At 34.9% G+C, this 17,112-nt stretch overlaps 7 protein-coding genes across 7 annotated transcripts; 4 read left to right on the top strand and 3 right to left on the bottom strand.

Moving 5' to 3' along the window:
• Nucleotides 1-24: 24 nt before the first annotated feature.
• SUA5 (threonylcarbamoyladenylate synthase) lies at nt 25-1,143 on the bottom strand (the record flags this gene model as incomplete). The annotated part of the gene is made up of 1 exon (XM_019181450.1): nt 25-1,143. One exon carries the CDS (start codon nt 1,141-1,143, stop codon nt 25-27), a length of 1,119 nt encoding a protein of 372 aa, XP_019039754.1.
• A 2,728-nt stretch (nt 1,144-3,871) lies between these two features.
• WICANDRAFT_27900 (sugar porter family MFS transporter) lies at nt 3,872-5,518 on the top strand (the record flags this gene model as incomplete). Its single annotated transcript, XM_019181423.1, has 1 exon — nt 3,872-5,518. The coding sequence occupies one exon, from the start codon at nt 3,872-3,874 to the stop codon at nt 5,516-5,518; it is 1,647 nt and encodes a 548-aa protein (XP_019039753.1).
• Nucleotides 5,519-5,810: 292 nt separating this feature from the next.
• Nucleotides 5,811-6,641, top strand: WICANDRAFT_89520 (uncharacterized protein). The gene has a single exon (XM_019186186.1). The coding sequence runs from the start codon at nt 6,257-6,259 to the stop codon at nt 6,452-6,454; it is 198 nt and encodes a 65-aa protein (XP_019039752.1). The 5' UTR covers nt 5,811-6,256; the 3' UTR covers nt 6,455-6,641.
• A 4,945-nt stretch (nt 6,642-11,586) lies between these two features.
• WICANDRAFT_18578 (heat shock 9/12 family protein) lies at nt 11,587-11,904 on the bottom strand (the record flags this gene model as incomplete). The annotated part of the gene is made up of 1 exon (XM_019180794.1): nt 11,587-11,904. A coding segment is annotated over one exon (318 nt), but the record flags the coding sequence as incomplete, so codon positions are not given.
• A 1,003-nt stretch (nt 11,905-12,907) lies between these two features.
• Nucleotides 12,908-14,806, top strand: WICANDRAFT_77228 (uncharacterized protein; the record flags this gene model as incomplete). The annotated part of the gene is made up of 1 exon (XM_019184520.1): nt 12,908-14,806. The coding sequence occupies one exon, from the start codon at nt 12,908-12,910 to the stop codon at nt 14,804-14,806; it is 1,899 nt and encodes a 632-aa protein (XP_019039750.1).
• A 234-nt stretch (nt 14,807-15,040) lies between these two features.
• Nucleotides 15,041-15,340, bottom strand: COX23 (Cox23p; the record flags this gene model as incomplete). Its single annotated transcript, XM_019181547.1, has 1 exon — nt 15,041-15,340. One exon carries the CDS (start codon nt 15,338-15,340, stop codon nt 15,041-15,043), a length of 300 nt encoding a protein of 99 aa, XP_019039749.1.
• Nucleotides 15,341-15,607: 267 nt separating this feature from the next.
• NCS2 (Ncs2p) lies at nt 15,608-16,983 on the top strand (the record flags this gene model as incomplete). Its single annotated transcript, XM_019183110.1, has 2 exons — nt 15,608-15,702; nt 15,756-16,983. The coding sequence occupies 2 exons, from the start codon at nt 15,608-15,610 to the stop codon at nt 16,981-16,983; spliced, it is 1,323 nt and encodes a 440-aa protein (XP_019039748.1).
• Nucleotides 16,984-17,112: the final 129 nt, after the last annotated feature.

Genomic DNA, 17,112 nt, shown 5'->3' with positions numbered 1-17,112 from the left:
AATCTATAAAAAGCTTCGTGTAGATTATATTGTTTCAGATGCGGCCTTCTTTAGTCTATTCATAATTGCTAAACCTTCATCTTTTTCATCAACGGTTTCCACAAAAATCAAATCAACACCCATTTCATCTATATTTCTCAAGTAGTTGAATAGATTTGCAGAGATTTCCTCCTTTTCTTTACCCAAGTTTTCAACAATACCATTAAAATCTTCACCTTTGAAAGATTGACATGTTAAAAATGCCATTTTTTTTTGTTGTAATCCATTATGTTCAATGAATTTACCAATCTTAGATTCATCACTTTCAACAAGAATAACTTTAGCAGTGGGTGAATAATGTTTATATTTCATTCCAGGAGTCTTTACAGGTTCATTTTCATCAGCAACCCTTTTAGCCACTCTTATGTTTGCCCATTTTTGGCCACCAACTCTAACGATCTCTTCTAGACTAACACCACCGGGTCTTAATAGCATTGGTGGATCACTTAACCCATCCACTACTGTTGATTCCACACCAACATTCGATGGACCACCATCCAAAATCAAAGGAATCTTTCCATTTAAATCATGAAAGACATGTGATGCCATTGTGGGACTTGGTCTAGTTGAAGCATTTGCAGATGGTGCTGCTATAGGGACTTGGCTTAAATGAATTAATGCTCTGGCAATTGGGTGAGATGGTAATCTAACAGCAAAAGTTGGTTGATTAGCAGTTGTTAATTTGGATAATCTTGTATTGGATTGATCAATTGGTAGTAAGATAGTCAAAGGCCCTGGCCAAAATTTCTCAATCAAAGGTAAGTAAATCTCTGGTATATCTATATTGAAAAATGATTTGATTTGAGATTTGGAGGATATATGTGTGATTAATGGGTTATCTGCTGGTCTATTCTTGGCCTTGTAGATGTTCTTGATTGATTCATCATTGAAAGAGGAGCCTCCTAGTCCATAAACGGTTTCTGTTGGAAAAGCAACAACTTGGTCAGAAGAACCTAGTATCTTTGCAGCTTTCTCTAGGTTGGATTTTGTTGATGAATCTGATATTGTTAGTTTGTCATTTTGATCAAAGTAGATGGCTGACTTAGAGACAGGTAGTATTTCTGTTTGGAACTGAGGTATAGCTGAAGACATTCTGCGAGCCATAAATTTAAAATTATTCATAAATATATGGCTTTTCTTGCTTTTGTGTTCAAGCTACACTTTGTGGTTTTGTGTTTTGTGGTACTCATCGCTTAAATTTTTTTTTGTGGAATAGCGCTTCAGTTTCCTAAAATGGAACCAGGCTAGAATAGGCAAGGTTTTGAGGCGATGGTCTTGCTGTTGGAAAATCGTTGCAGAATTGTTAATGTAAGTAGCAAAACATTGCATTTATCATGCTTCAGTTCAAGTTCCAAAAGCTGCTGCTGTCTTTCAATCAATCATTAGTATGTCGTGGTTATCTTGAGAAGAAACCATCATTGCTAGTTCATGGTTATCAAAATCCCAAAGTGTGTTTCATATTGAATTGCAGATAATTAAAAGCTCTTTTGTCAGTCTGCTGAATATTTCGTGTCATTGGTTTTGAGCTGTTGAGTTGAACCTTGACATTGATAAACATTTTAATTTGAACAAGCTGAATTAACTAGATGCGCGATCTAACTTTAGATTTAAAAAGATTGCTCCGTTTGAATTTAAACATAGCTTAGAACAAATAGTTCTATCAGTTTTGGTTAGCTCATACTTTAGTTTCTACTTAACTTTCAGGAATAAGGTTGTGGATGTACACCGTTTGATGATTTCCCCTTCTTTTTGGCTTGACATTTGTCCAGTTGAAGTACAATGATTCTCTGTGTATGGCATATGCTAACTTTATATTATGATGTGTGACTCTTGGAGCAAATCTGACATCAAGGAAACCGTTATTGAAATATTTATTTTCCCCAACCTGTGGACAGAGATGCTTTGTTGTTCCAGCTATTGCGTTAGGTTTTGATTAATTATCAGTTTTTACTTCATCAACTATATTATTTTTCCGCAAAACTATTCTGGTTTGAATCATGCCTGTTGTTTAACTGAGTTAACCCTTACTTAAAACAAGTTGCATATGAAATCTGATTCTTCAAAATCAAAAGCTTAGTGTTTTTATTGGCAATCAACTCATACGGTGAAAAATAGCAGAAGAACAATAATGTATACAGCTTAATGTGCCGTATCTATGATTATTTAGGTTTACGGGACCGGGCTAGAGTCTTTGAAAACAACAACGTATAATATTTAAGTTTATTAATACTGGTGTCAATCTGGAACCAGTTATATATCCACAAGTCATGACAAATTATGTATAGTTACCAGCTCAGAAGGTCTGATAACAGAGCTAGTGATGTTTATAATATTGTTGCCTCTGGTCGAGAGATATTTAGCATTAAGGTATAATAGAGGTATGATTCATTACCACTGGATTTAATTATAGGTCTCTTACTAGTGGCTCAATTTGTCAAACCATATTGTATATCTGAGATTCTAATTTGTAAAGATCATGTAATCGGCCTAAAGAGGAATACAAGGAAAACTCTGGACAGGCCAAAGAAGAACAAGAACAATTGAAGTAGATCCATGATTTGTCTCCAAGTCATGGAAAAAGACATGACGCGTTTTTCAAAGCCCAAGCCCTCTTATCAATATTGGCTGAAGCGTGTAAAGGGTCTTGTCCAAAGGTTTTTCCAACCGGAATTTCAAGGCCAATCACGTACCCCAACTTTCAGATCTGCGTGCTTTAAGCCTGGAAAAACCCTGGCATAAAGCACAAAATTATTCCAAGGTGTTGCAATTACAATAGACGTACACATGATACCTTTTACTTAAAGCCCCTGTAGTGTATATGGGCTCAAAGCTTGAAAGAAAATTGGTCCACGTTGAAGGGCTTTTTCAATTAGAGTACTCCGTGATGTGTCAAACGTCTATATTATGATCCTGGTGCCTTAAAACCATACAGGTTGACTAAAGTGTGACTCCACTAATCGCCAGAGCAACCATAACAAGATGATGCGAGTGTATAAGGAAATTCACAGCTCAACTTCATGGTCATTTGTCCATTAACTGCTAGAGTTATTCCTGTACTGCACTGTGCAAAGCAGTAGCACTTTGAAGTTTAAGCTAGTTTGCCCCATTTGCTCATGCTGTATCGGAAAATTTAGAAAAGCCTTACACATACAATCGTAAAAGTACAGCTACTATAACAATCTCAACATTATGATTTGCGAGGATGCTTCACAAGATCTTGGAATGTGATCAAAAGGGAGACTTCAAGAAACAGGTACACACTTAGGGAAGTGATGTTCAACGTAGCTAGCCTATATACTCTCCCAGTTCATCCAGATACACTTCCACTATCCACATCGAATTTGTATCGATAATATTTAATCCTTCTTCAAATTGTTGGATAATCGTAAAAAATATCCCCAGATAATAATAAACTATTGGGGAAAATTAAGTCTTGGGGGTGGATCATTCTCAACCAATCATTCGCAAAAACTTGGACCTTGGACTCAAGAATCCAAGATTCTGCCGCTTTACAATATGCAAAGGATTATCCCATGATGGAAAGGATCTTCAGTCATTCGATTTTATTATACGACCACGTCCTAGTGTAGTCAACCCAAATTTAGCTTCATATTGTTGTCAACTTTTGCCTTTCCCCATAAAAACACAAACAATATACACCTTGTACATGTAATGAATGTCCCAAACCATTGAAACGGGGTATCATATCACCAAGAAAATATAAATATCCATGATTTTATCCATGTTTAAAGTGCATTGTTATTCTTGATCTTCATAGATCTAATCTGATTATAATTAAACTGACTGTGATACTAATATAGTGATATTCAAAATGGGGTTAGAACAAAATTGGCTAGTTAGAAGATACATCAATATTGATGAAAAAAGTGAAGGCTCAACAACAATGGCCATTTTCACTGGGCTTTTTGTTGCATTTGGTGGTGTTCTTTTTGGTTATGATACCGGTACAATCTCTGGTATTTTGGCAATGCCTTATGTTTTGAAGCATTTCCCAGAAGATGAGCCTGGTGTTGATGGTGGTGAAGGTGTTTTTACATCCTCCGAACATTCTTTAATTGTTTCAATCTTGTCTGCTGGTACTTTCTTTGGTGCTTTATTGGCTCCTTTGATCTCTGATACTTTGGGTCGTCGTTGGACTTTGATCATTTCAACAACTATTGTTTTCAATCTAGGTATCATTTTACAAACTGCTGCAACCAACATTAATCTTTTAGTTGCTGGTCGTGTTTTTGCTGGATTGGGTGTTGGTTTATTGTCTGCATGTGTTCCATTATACCAAGCTGAAACAGTGCCAAAATGGATTCGTGGTGCCATTACTTCTTCCTATCAATTTGCAATCACCATTGGGTTATTATTAGCTGCTATTTTCAATCAAGCAACCCACAAGATTGATAGCACTGCTTCTTACAGAATTCCAATTGCCTTGCAATTCTTATGGTCGATCATCTTAACTGTTGGTATGTTGTTCTTACCTGAGACTCCAAGATTTTATGTCTCCAAAGGTAGAAATGAAGAAGCTGCTAAATCTTTAGCAAGACTTAGAAGATTACCTGCTGATCATCCGGCTTTAGTTGATGAATTAGGTGAAATCATTGCAAATTTCGAATTTGAATCTGTTCATGGCAAAAGTGGTTGGCTTGATTGTTTCAGAACATCTAATCATCAATTAAAAAGATTAATCACTGGTATCTTCTTACAAGCATTCCAACAATTAACTGGTATCAATTTCATTTTTTACTTTGGTACAACATTCTTCAAAAATTCCGGTATTAAGAATGAATTTTTAATTCAATTGGCAACCAATATCGTAAACGTTGGAATGACTGTACCAGGTATCCTCTTGGTGGAATTATTAGATCGTCGTACCTTACTATTGGGTGGTGCTGCTGGTATGTGTGTCTCTGAAATGTTGATTGCAATCATTGGTGTGTCCACTAAATCAGATGCTGCTAACAAAACAATGGTTGCTTTTACTTGTATCTTTATCTCATTCTTTGCTTCAACTTGGGGTTGTGTTGCTTGGGTTGTTGTTGGTGAATTGTTTCCATTAAGAACTAGAGCCAAGTCTGTTGCAATGTCCACTGCAAGTAACTGGTTATGGAATTTTGCCATTGCTTATGCAACACCATATTTGGTTGATGATGCTCCTGGCTCTGCAAGATTGCAATCAAAAGTCTTCTTCATTTGGGGTGGTTGTAACTTCTTATGTTTCTTCTTTGCTTACTTCTTTGTCTATGAGACTAAAGGATTGTCTTTAGAATCTGTTGATGAGTTGTATGATACTGTTCCTAGTGCCTGGAAATCAAGGGGATTTGTTCCAACTGATCATAAATTCACAAGGGAATTGGGCCATAGAACTGGTGGAAGTGTTGTTGCTAGTGAAGATGAAGAATTAGGAGGTGAGAAGCAGCAAACCACAAATGTTGAACGTTTACCAACTGGTCAGGAATCAGTTTGAATAATGACTTGAAAGTTGAATGTGATTGATTGTTAAAGTATAACGATATAATGCACTCATATGGTAACGACTAACGACTTTTAAATCTGTGATTTAAGGAGGTGTGATAATGCTAAGTATATTGTTTTATTCTGGCTGTTTTGTAGTTAATTGTAGTTATTTGTGGCCTGTAGCGTGCACAAAAAGCTCATGGGCAGTTAACGTGTCAATACTAGTTGGTGGTGAACATTTGAGTGTATTATTATCTATGGTTTGGTAATAAGAGAGAGCAAATAGCACAATAACATACGCGTTGATAAAAAATGTGTCAATCCTAAAACATACTTCACTATTCTCTAGTTATTCGGGGCTCAATAGCTAAATGGATAACAAATGCACCCGTTGTGACACTTGTGCAAAAAAGGTCTGGTAAGCGCCACACCATTCAAATTCCGAGGTTTGGGTGCACGTGACTTACTTTGATTTCCGACCTACTCTTAATTTTCAACGATGAAAAAAAAACATCTCGAGAATGTAGAACTAGGGGGTTGAATCACACTCTCGACATCTTCAATTGACCATCAATGCTAGTGTGATTTTTGCAAACTTCTTACATTGATAATAGTTTGACCTAGTCTATCAGGATTACCAGGCGTATTCAATGAAATTTGCATAAAAATACCCCTTCACGTGGGTGTTATGAATTAGAGAACTACCAATCCGATAAAATGAAGACTACAGGTTCTCATAGGAGCTCCCATGTGCAAGGTGGTATCATTATGTGAAATAGAGGTGGAAATACAACATCTGGAGTTGAAATTGGTGTTGCAGTGTTACTTTTTGGAAAGTTATGGCAAAAACATGGATGTGGTGAAAGTGAAAATTTTGGTTAATTTTGTTGATATTTTTGAAACCGAGAAAGATTTTGAAGGGATTCAAAGGGATTTAGGGAGCTAAGCACATGGATTTTCCATATTCAATTCAATTTCTCTGATACAAGATACTTTACTAACAAGTTTTCGGTCAAGAAGGGGGTCAAGTGGTGAAAAGGGGGTTTTCAAACCCGATAAAATGCAACTCAGAGCCATAACTAGCCAACCAAATGAGAAACTAAGAGCTTTATTGGATTCTACAGGTCGGAATACAACTTATGAACATGTTATTGGAGTACCGCTGAGGTGTTGGAGGCCCAATTTCAGCTGGTATGCACCTCATTTTCTCTAGATTTATTTCCTTGATCCTCAAAACCCATCCAAAACCGCCCAAAATTCGCGGAAACCAGGCAAAATTCGCGGAAAACCAGGGAAAATCCGATCAATGGCCTTGAAAAATCCATCCAAGGGTCCATGGAAACCCCTGTTTTTGAAAATTCCGGATCAAATTTGGTGGTGAATGGTTATTTTGAAAGTGGTTTCTATATCAAAATTTAGAGAATTTTACAGTTAAGGTGTCAGATTTGGCAGAAGTGAAGTTGTTGAGCTTGGAATAAGCAGAATATGGTGGTGTGGTGATACATGGGTGGATTGTGAATCCGATAAAATGAACAATTTTTACAATTTTGGAGCAATTTAATGGACACTACAAGCTTTTGAAGAAGCTAAATGCCCAAAATTACTAGTGGGTGTGTATTTTTGATGGTGCGTGGTGTTTTGAAGAAATGTGATACGAACGAAGTGCTGAAGATGGTGTTTTCGAGGTGTTTGGGTAGCATGAATTGAGGATATTTTGTTAATCAGAGCATTTAAGGTCATACAATATGAGTGGTAAAAAGGTAAAGCAGATTCTATAGTCATTCAGATGTAAGCTTTAATTAATAGAGCCCTCTGTTTAAATAAGTTGGGTCACTTTCGAGCAACACGAAGTTGTACAGCATAACGTCTAATATAAATTTAGCTTTCGTATGTAAATTACACATACATTAATAAAAGTATATCTGTGTTATTATCTAATTTCCAAAGATTATAACACTAGTACTAGTCTCTCAAGAGAATGAGCTTAGCATTTCGTGTTAATTATTGTCTGTTCTAATTTGTGTGCTGGCGTTTCCGCGACCGAAATTAACTAGTGAAAATGAAAAAAAAACGACGACGACGTCCTACCACTCGAAATTTTCATTTTCAAGCAGAATTATTGACGCAATTTGTTAGGACAAATACATGTTTAGATAGGTTAAACTAAGTGAAACTGAATTCTCTAGAGGATTGTTTATTTTTTAGGCCGTTTTGAGAAGAACACGAACAACGACAACGATGAAAAATTAGTATGGGAGAGAAATTCGCGGAAAAACACCATGATTAGTAAGTGCTTAAAAATAATTGCAATTATTTTTTTGTGATATAAAGGACACTATCCCACCATGCATTTGTAGCGCAAAACCTTTTGCAAACCATGCAAGTAATTTAACCAATATGGGTTTTGCAAAAGCTATAAATTGTGCAAAATCAGCAGTGCAAAAATTGTGCAAAAACGAAATGAAAAGCGCAAATGAATTGATCGAAATTACAAAATGTTGATGCAAAATAATCATATATTTGATATTTGCAATGGAAAGGAATCAAATCCTTTCTAATTAACTATATAGCTAAAGAAGTTAGTTGATTTTGGTTATATTAAGCATCAAACCCTCTAGAAGCTACCAGAGTGCTAGCCTTAAAAGAAAACACACAAACCTTACCCCCGCTTGAAACCCAATCAATAACCAAATCCTCATGATCAAAATCTAAAACAATATAGTGATTAATACTCACCTTAAAGGTTCAATTAAATCAATTCATTTCAATATCTATTGAGTTCTTGTTAGTATCATATCCTGTTATCAAATCAAATGATTAACTCACTTTAGATTGCCAAATTACAACATATGGTTTATGATTCACAATAGCACTTACCACAATCCCAATTAGCTACCAGAACCAAATAACATCAACCACCCACGTCAGTCAGCTAAACCAACACCTAAGCTGAAAGAGTTAGTATTAGTCTCTAGTTGTGTTTCTCAAAAAACATACCTCCATAGTGTCACAACTATCACATTGAGGCATACATCCACCTCATCAGTATCTCTGGTCACTAGGTTAGTATTGGCTATAGGATAGATGTGTTATAGAACCTACTTTGTTGTCTTCTTCAAGTATTTTTGCCTAAGACTTGATAATACTTTGTGGTATGAAAGAAAGAAAAGAAGAAAGGAAGAAAAGTGGGAAATTGTGTCCTTTTATATTTCACGTATCTTTGGAATGTTTCTTGTGAATGGTGGTCCGATTGTTATCCATTTAATCTATTGGATGTGGTTGTTTGTTACTGCGTTGCCTTGGTTTTTATGGCGTTTCCACGGTTGTTTTGGTAGTGAACTTACATGTTTACATGTACACATGGAAATTTTAAAGCGCGTCTTATGCATCAGAACTACAACAACTAAACCAAAAGGACACAACTTCACAACTGTAATACATCGAAGCAAATGACTAACACCATTAGGTTCTACGGCCTAAAAGCATTCAAAAGAGTCCTTGATTGGAAGAAATTGGGTAACATTCGAACAAACACGAAGGTTGTACCGTAGTTAACTATGTATAGACTTAGTTTTCGCGTGTCAATTGTTCAATTTCAAGTATAAAGATTATTTAATATATGTCTATTTAATCTTCAACTTCCAAAGAATATCATGGTACCGGTTATAATTTATCAGCATAATACGTGAGCTGAGTATTTGGTTTTTAAAGCTCTTTGTATATTAATTAGTACGCGTTTTCGCGACTGAAGTTAACTATGAGAAAATGAAAAAAAACCCACCACTCGAAATTCTCATTTTCAAGCAGCATTATTCAACACACTTTGCTAGATAATATATATATTAAAATTCTTATATCGTCATAAAACTGAATTCTCTATAAGATGAATGTAGTTTTGGGGTGTTTTGAGAAAATTTTCTTAAGAAACAGAGTTATACCCTTATTTGTATTATAGATTAGAGATATATGTGTCGTTAAAATTCTTAAAATTTTAAAAACAAAAATAAAAATGTCAAAACAAACATGAACTGTACATCATTATAATCTTTGAAGTCTGAAGAATATATATATGTATTTTATTTATATTTGTGTCATATAGTATTGATTAGTTATTTACGTTTGAAAATTTAGTCATGTGATCAACGACAAATTGCACTGGGCAAACCTTTTTGGGATATCGGTGATGTGAAAATACCAATCGGGAAATCTCGTCAGCTTTTGCAAAAACTTTGCTGCTTTTTTGGCGCCGATAAAAAAATAAAAAAAAACCAAAGAAAACGCCAAAAACCACCATCAACAATACAGCCCTATAATTTCAAACTTAATTAAGCAAAGAGTCACAAAAATTCGATTGAGCATCGAAAGAGCATTCAAATTAGATACGGTGAAGAAACTACACTCTGAAAGGTCTATTGTGCTGACTTATAGTGTATAATAGTCTCCCCCATAGTTAAGGTGCTTTGCCAGTGCAACACTTTCTCGGTTCACACCACATGTTTTTCTTCGCGAACTCGTTTTTTACTTGATTTTCAAAAAAAATGATCCTTCTCGTTGTTCGTGGAATTTTATAAATAGTAATGGTTTACCTTCATTTGTTTTATAAATTTAATATAGGTACGTTGATAAAATTTTCTAAATTCTTAAAACAAATTAAAAATGATATTGAACTGTATCAAAACTTGACACCACTTTAAACTTTGGATGCTGGAGACCTTATTTCTATACATTACTTATATTTGTGTCATATTATTTTGTTTTGATAATTGCGCTAGAAAATTCAGTCATGTGACCAGCCGCTTACTAGTACCAAATGGCTCTCGGTGCTCTTGGTTTTGAACAAATTTGTGCCTAACTAAAGAGAATGACAGGGCAGTAGGTTATATATAGTATTTACAATTTCCTTTTGTAATTTTCAGTATTTTTGTAACATAAAATTACGTCTAAACAGTTGCATAATCCAATATTGCCTAGTAACATTAGTTCGCGCACTCTTGAATCTCATCTCTCATCGGACCCTAACCTTTCCCTTTTCATCAAAATGCCGACTTGGGTCATTTCTGTAACACAAACACAAACGTCACAAAAACAAAAACATAGAAAACATGTAGCCAAACAAATTTACACAAGTTGTTCTGTATTCATCTAAACATATTCCATTAAAACATGCACACTTAGCTACACATCATTCAAACTGGTGGTAATTTGGTTCTTTCAAAGATGGTTATCATTTCTGGTGCTGCTTGATTTTAAGAGATGTATTAGGTTTACCAAGGATCAGTTCTATCATTCAACAGCTCCAAGCTCCCAAGAATCAGACTAAATTAATGTGCAGTCATACTATCAAATGAATTATATTCACCCATCAGTACTTCAATCAATTTCACTGTCTGAATGAGATGACCAATCCCAAAGTGTGAATTGAAACTTTATGGAGACCCAGAGTATTGTTTTGTTTTGATCTTGAATGGAATTGTGAGACTTACTTCTGTTTTTATTTTGCTGTCAAATGGACTATCTTATTGGTAAATGTTTCTGGGTTGAATGGGCATGGAACCAAAAGGTGAATTCCTGAACCTCTATTCGAGGGTGGTGGTGATGTTGCTTATGATTTTCGTTTCTTGTAAGGCGACTGGCGTAGTATACATAAATCCTGATTGAAGTGTATCGAATCTCGACTGTTTTGTAAAATGATGTAGTTTAGCCCAAGCGGGCTACCTAGTCGATCTTACAATCGATAACCATACAAAAGTTTTTGAGTTTCGTTCTCCGATCATCTCAGGCACAAGCTTCATAACGTGCCATATAGCTGTCAACTACTAAAAAATAATTAATAATGATAAGTCGTATAATTCATAGATAATATAAATAGTATATAAGTAAGTACATTACAAAATCAAATCTTTATAATGTAAAATCAAATCAGCAGAACTAGTGTAGCAAAAAAACAAAATGTGGGACAAAATACCATAAACACTAAGACAGAAGCATGACAATAGTAGCTTGAGCTATAAAAGCTTTTTAAAACATTCAGATGCCTGAGTTTGAGCTAGAACCTTTGTCAGCAGCATTTTCAGCTCCTTCTTTAGCACCAGTCAAAGTGTTTGAAATGTATTCAGCAGCTTGGTTCAAACCTTGTTTAGCAGATTCGACATATTCACCAGCAGTTTCGCTCAAAGGTTTAGCGTTTGCACTTTTAGCATCATCATGGCCTTTTTGAACGGAATCTCCTAATTTTTGAGTATCAGATTTGGCACCTTCTGGTTGTAAGTTTCTAGAGGCTTTATCAGCAGCATCAGTGATACCTTCTTTTGCTTGATCAATGTATGATTTTTGATCTTGTGGAGTAACTTTTTCTTGAACTTTGTCAGTGAAATCTTTTCTACCTAAGTCAGACATTGTAATTGTAGTATGTTTGTTGATGTAAATTGGAGTTATCTCTTAATATAATTGTAATGAATTGTTTACAATAATTGGATGGTTTTTAAGAATGTGTATTGATTGAAATTGAAGGGGAGAACCTGGAGTATTTATAGACGTTTCCTGTATTGAGGCCATGCCTTATAGAACAATATAGAATATAAAGAATGTGCTCTGATTTGTGCTTGCACAATACAATGATGTTATGATGTGTATACATTATGTAATTGCTTAAGTAGCAATGTTGCTGTTTGTGTAACACGTCGTGCATGATGGAAACTAAAAACCACAAAAATCACTGGATCACTGGTTCTACACTTTGTTGCAAATGTGAATGACTGCTAACTTTCTTAAAGATTATCTGAGCTAATTTTAGTGTCCAGAAGTCTAGGAATGAAGACAGATTCATGTTGGCATGAAATTTGAGAGGTTGTATAATGGCCGAGGTGGATTTGGGTATGTAACTTGACTCTTTGGCATACTCTTCAGTGTGGATTCTTGGAGGGTGAAGTTTGGCCCACTAACCACTAATTCGAGCTCATTCTAGTGTACTCAATTCTCAGCCCATGGAGATTAGGTTCAGGAGTATGATATCATGATTCGTTTTAAATTACGTGAACTAAAATTCATGTTAGCAATACTAGTTGCACCGCGAACCTGTAATGACATAATCACAGTCGAATTATTACATAAACAAGTCACATGACCCGAGGGTACCCTCGTAACTACCGCATTAGGCGGATCTGCCATCGCCCAACGAAAGGCAGTTTTACCCGTTGACAGATTGCATTCGCGGAACAATTCCCGACTTGACTGATAATTTTTTTATGTCTTCATCTCTTCTCAACATTACGCTTGTATTTGGAACTCACTTTATAGCTTCGATGAAGGACTTGCCAGTGGCCATTTTATTTCAAATCTCCATTCCTTTAACTACTTCGACGTCCAGTGCAAAGCATTCGCCCATTTGCCAGACAGGATCATGCCAGTCTACCAACCAAACTTGAGCAGAAGCAATTTGCCCCAGGGGATCAACAGTAACAATAACTATAATAACTCTGAAAACAACAACAACAGTCGCCCATTCGTTACAACTGATGCTACAGGAAGAACAGTCACTATAAATGTTGCTCAAGATCACTTGGTGCCCAACACAACGAGCCAACAACAACAGCAACAACAACAAGGAAATGTATCTGACTATTCGTTTGATGACGATGATGAAGATGAAGATGAAGATAGTGTTGATGATTTCAGATTAAGATATTTGAATCTAAGAGGAGATACTGATGATGCTGGTGCTAATACCTACAACTATAGCTATAATAGCTCGGAAAATAGCAGAAGACTTAACAGACCATATTTGAACCCAAATAATAATTTCATCAACTCTGGATCAAGCTCTTCAAGAAGAACAAACAACAACAACAACAACAACAACATGAGCAGCAATGACCGCTTTCGTCAAGCTATGTTGACACCACTTCCGCCACCTCCTCCTCCGCAAAGACGAGGTACTTTCAATTCTGAAATACCCAATTCAGCTTCATCAACTCTAAGTGTGAATAGGGATACGGGGAATGTTTCATTATCAACATATACAAATAATTCAATAAACCTGAACAATTCTATATTAAGGAGAGTCATGCATCCAAATAATAGGTTCAACAATCATCAACAATTTTCAGATTTAATGGAGAATAACAACAATGAAAGTCATATACGACAAGAAGATTTCCTCAACAATACACATAACAATACCAATAACGGCGGGAATGCAGCCACGTTTTCATTGTTGAGTGATATTAATAGATACTCTACTCAGTCATTTTATAATGATTTAAATTCACAAGGACATGATCCACAAGAAGAGCCATCAAATCAACAACAAGAACTGCCAATGAATTATTTATTCAACCATCAAGAGCATTCTTTCAATATAAATAGAGCCTCCCAAAATATTAATTTAGATCTGAATGAATTTTTAGCTAAAAGACGTGAAGTTGGGGACTATTATAACAAACATTTGAAATTTAAAGCTGAGAATCCAAAGAAAAGAGATGCTAGCCAACTAAGTGAAGGTTCAGTCACAACTCATTATGAAGGATTCCATTTTAATATGATTAGGGTTAAATCTTGTTCATTTTTGAAACCAGGTTTAAGTTTTATGGTTAAAAATCTAAAGTCAGATCAAATTCCTTTCACAATTGCGTTCATCTCTGTTGATTATCAAAAAAATTTAGTTAGGGGATCGTTGAATTTTGAACATTTATATTTGATGAAACATTGGCTAAGTGAAAATGCACCGGATAATGCATTTATAAACATTTCAAGTAATAATACTGTTCAATTTTCCGGTGAATTGATTGATTTTGAAAATACAGATTTACGTTATAATTCATATTCTTTAGAAAGCTTCAATAATTCAATTGCAGATGATATACAAAATCATTCCAAAAATTTCAGATTAATTTATAATAATTGCATCACAAGAAAGCAATTGTCAAGATGGAAAAAATTGAAACCATTTCAAAATTTAAATGTTAAAGATATGATCCCATTAATTACTTGCAATGAATGCTTATCAAAATTACAAGAAAATTTTCTACTAATGAAGATATATATTGACTGTCATAATTCTGATAATGATGACCAATTGTTTAATGAAGTTGAACCAACTATTTTGATTTGTGTTGATAGAAGAACAGGAGAATTGGAGTTGATATCAGCTGAAGGAAAAGCAAAAACAATAGCTGAACAATATGCAAGCAATCTAAATAATGAGATCAATGATCAAAAGGTGAATAATTCAGAGGACACCGTGACTTTAATGTCAATGAAGTGTAAAAAATATGTTTCACCAAGCTTGCAATTTTGTTAATGATTTTTATTTTTTTTATTTAACGATAGATTTATGGAAAACAAAGGTTTATAAAAGGGATTAAGGGATTATTTGATTAGTTAAATACATGGTGTAATTGAAAAGATGTAGAGACTTTCAATTGCAGAAATAACCCATCATCAACTATATACAGCTATTCATTACCTCCTTTTTGTTTTCTTAAATACAAGTAAGAATACATATTCATAAGTACGTATTTTAACCAATGCTCAATCACCAACCTTTCCCATTAAAATTATCTTGTCTTCTCTGTCTTAACCATTCTTTTTTACACTCTCTATATGCTTTGAAATATTCATGACACATATCTCTATCGAAATTATTATCTTCAAGACATCTAACACTCATCTGTGCACTTTGAGCACAAGGATCATAATATTTTGATGGTTCTTTGGAGGCGAATTTTGATTTATTATATTCTGATGTTGGATTATCTGGATAAAACTTGTACTCATTAACTGAACCTTTGGTAAAATCAATTTTCCCCTTTTCCTTAGCTATGGCTGGATCCATTTTGATATGCTCCTTATCAGCCTTTCTTAAGTCTTCGGACATTTTCCACAAATCAATGTTGAATGAGGGTATACAGTGGAAGCAAAGAATATCTTCATTTCGTTTATTACTGTTCTCGATCTCCAAGTATTGTTTTTTTCTTTTTTTATGGTCTGCCAGTTTCAAACGTGCACATAAATTTTGATAGAAAAAATTCTTTTCTTTGAGCAGTCGTTGATGATTTATTACAGATTCCAAAGCCCAGAGTGGAAAAGTCTCTAGTCAAATATGTCTGTTCAAGCTGAGTTACCAGAGCTAGGGAACTGCTCAAGGTGTAAGACCGAAAAAGCGGTGGCTGTTTCCAGAAAAGAGGCCTTTTGCAAGTGAGTGTTTTCCTTTTCTATGGTTTGTTGCATATCAACTAACATATAATTAGATCGTGCTTTATAAGGTTCATCAGTGGTAAGCAAAGAAAACAAATGAGCGATGAGAAATTCAAAGTGAAGTTTGGTGAACATATCGTTCCAGAGAAAGTTTTATACCCTATCTCATTTGGACCCTCGTCAATTGCGTTACTGGACATTTTGGTCTCATTATATATTGAACAACTAAGAAATCCAAGAGCCAAGTTAGGATTTGAGTTGACGGTGCTATACGTTGATGACTCTTCAATCAATGGTTATGAAAATGATGTTGATGCCATAATACAATCAATCAAGACTCGATATAACTCGGATCAATACTCCATCACGTTTAAAAAATTAGACATTGATTCATTTATTGGAAACAAAGAATCATTACACAAGGTGACCCTATTACAAAATTTCGACTGCTTCAAAATTAAGAAAGATTTCAGTGAGTTGAAATCAGTGAATGAAATACTTGATGTTTGTCCTAATCGAGCATCAAAGCATGATTTAATTCAGATCATCAAGAAAGAATTAATCAAGAACTTTGCTATTTCTAATGATCACAAAACCATCATTTGGGGTCACAATATGTCAAGGCTAGCTGAAGAAGTCATCGCATTGACTGTGAAAGGTCGTGGAGCTGAAATTTACTCAAATTTAACAGACGGAGTTGAGTCATACAAAGAATGGAATTTGGAACATCTTCATCCTTTACGTGATGTCTCACAAAACGAAATTAACATGTTTATAAACTTACAAGAGCTTTCAGACTTGTTGCTAATACCTAAGGATAAATCTGAAAAACTGATGGTGAAACAAAAAACAATAAATGAGATTGTTGCCGACTATTACAAAGTGGTTGATACAGGCTATGATAATATAGTATCCACTGTTGTCAAAACCGGTGCTAAACTTGTTGAACCAAAGAAGTTTGGTGAAAAATATTGTTCAATTTGCAAAGGGAAAATTTACAATGATCCAATGAACTGGTTAAGGGAAATAACGTACAACAAATCTGTTAGTCCTGAAAATGAAATAGAAGAGTCATCATTACAAGAATGGAAAGAAGCCAATAAAGATGAGATAATAGAACTAGAGAGTAGTGAAAAGCTCTCTGTTGATATCTGTTATGGTTGTTCTGTCACTTTAGGAGGAACTAAGAAGAGCTCATTGAATTGGCCAGTTCCTGACCATGAGCGAACAAAGCAGGAAATCCTGGATGAATTCATAATAGATAACGACGACGACGAATGATTAGATGTGTTTTATAGATTTCTTAATTCATTGATACGAAGATGTAGAACGGTTCGCGAAATAAAAAGGCACTTGTCAACTGAAAAACAAACCATTTGAATTAAGCCCATAAACCACAATTCAAAAGCA

Source organism: Wickerhamomyces anomalus (genome assembly GCF_001661255.1).
Source record: "Wickerhamomyces anomalus NRRL Y-366-8 unplaced genomic scaffold WICANscaffold_2, whole genome shotgun sequence".
Classification (NCBI taxonomy): domain Eukaryota; kingdom Fungi; phylum Ascomycota; class Saccharomycetes; order Phaffomycetales; family Wickerhamomycetaceae; genus Hansenula; species Hansenula anomala.
The sequence above is the reverse complement of the archived record's forward strand: the minus strand, read 5'-3'. Positions and strand labels throughout refer to the sequence as shown.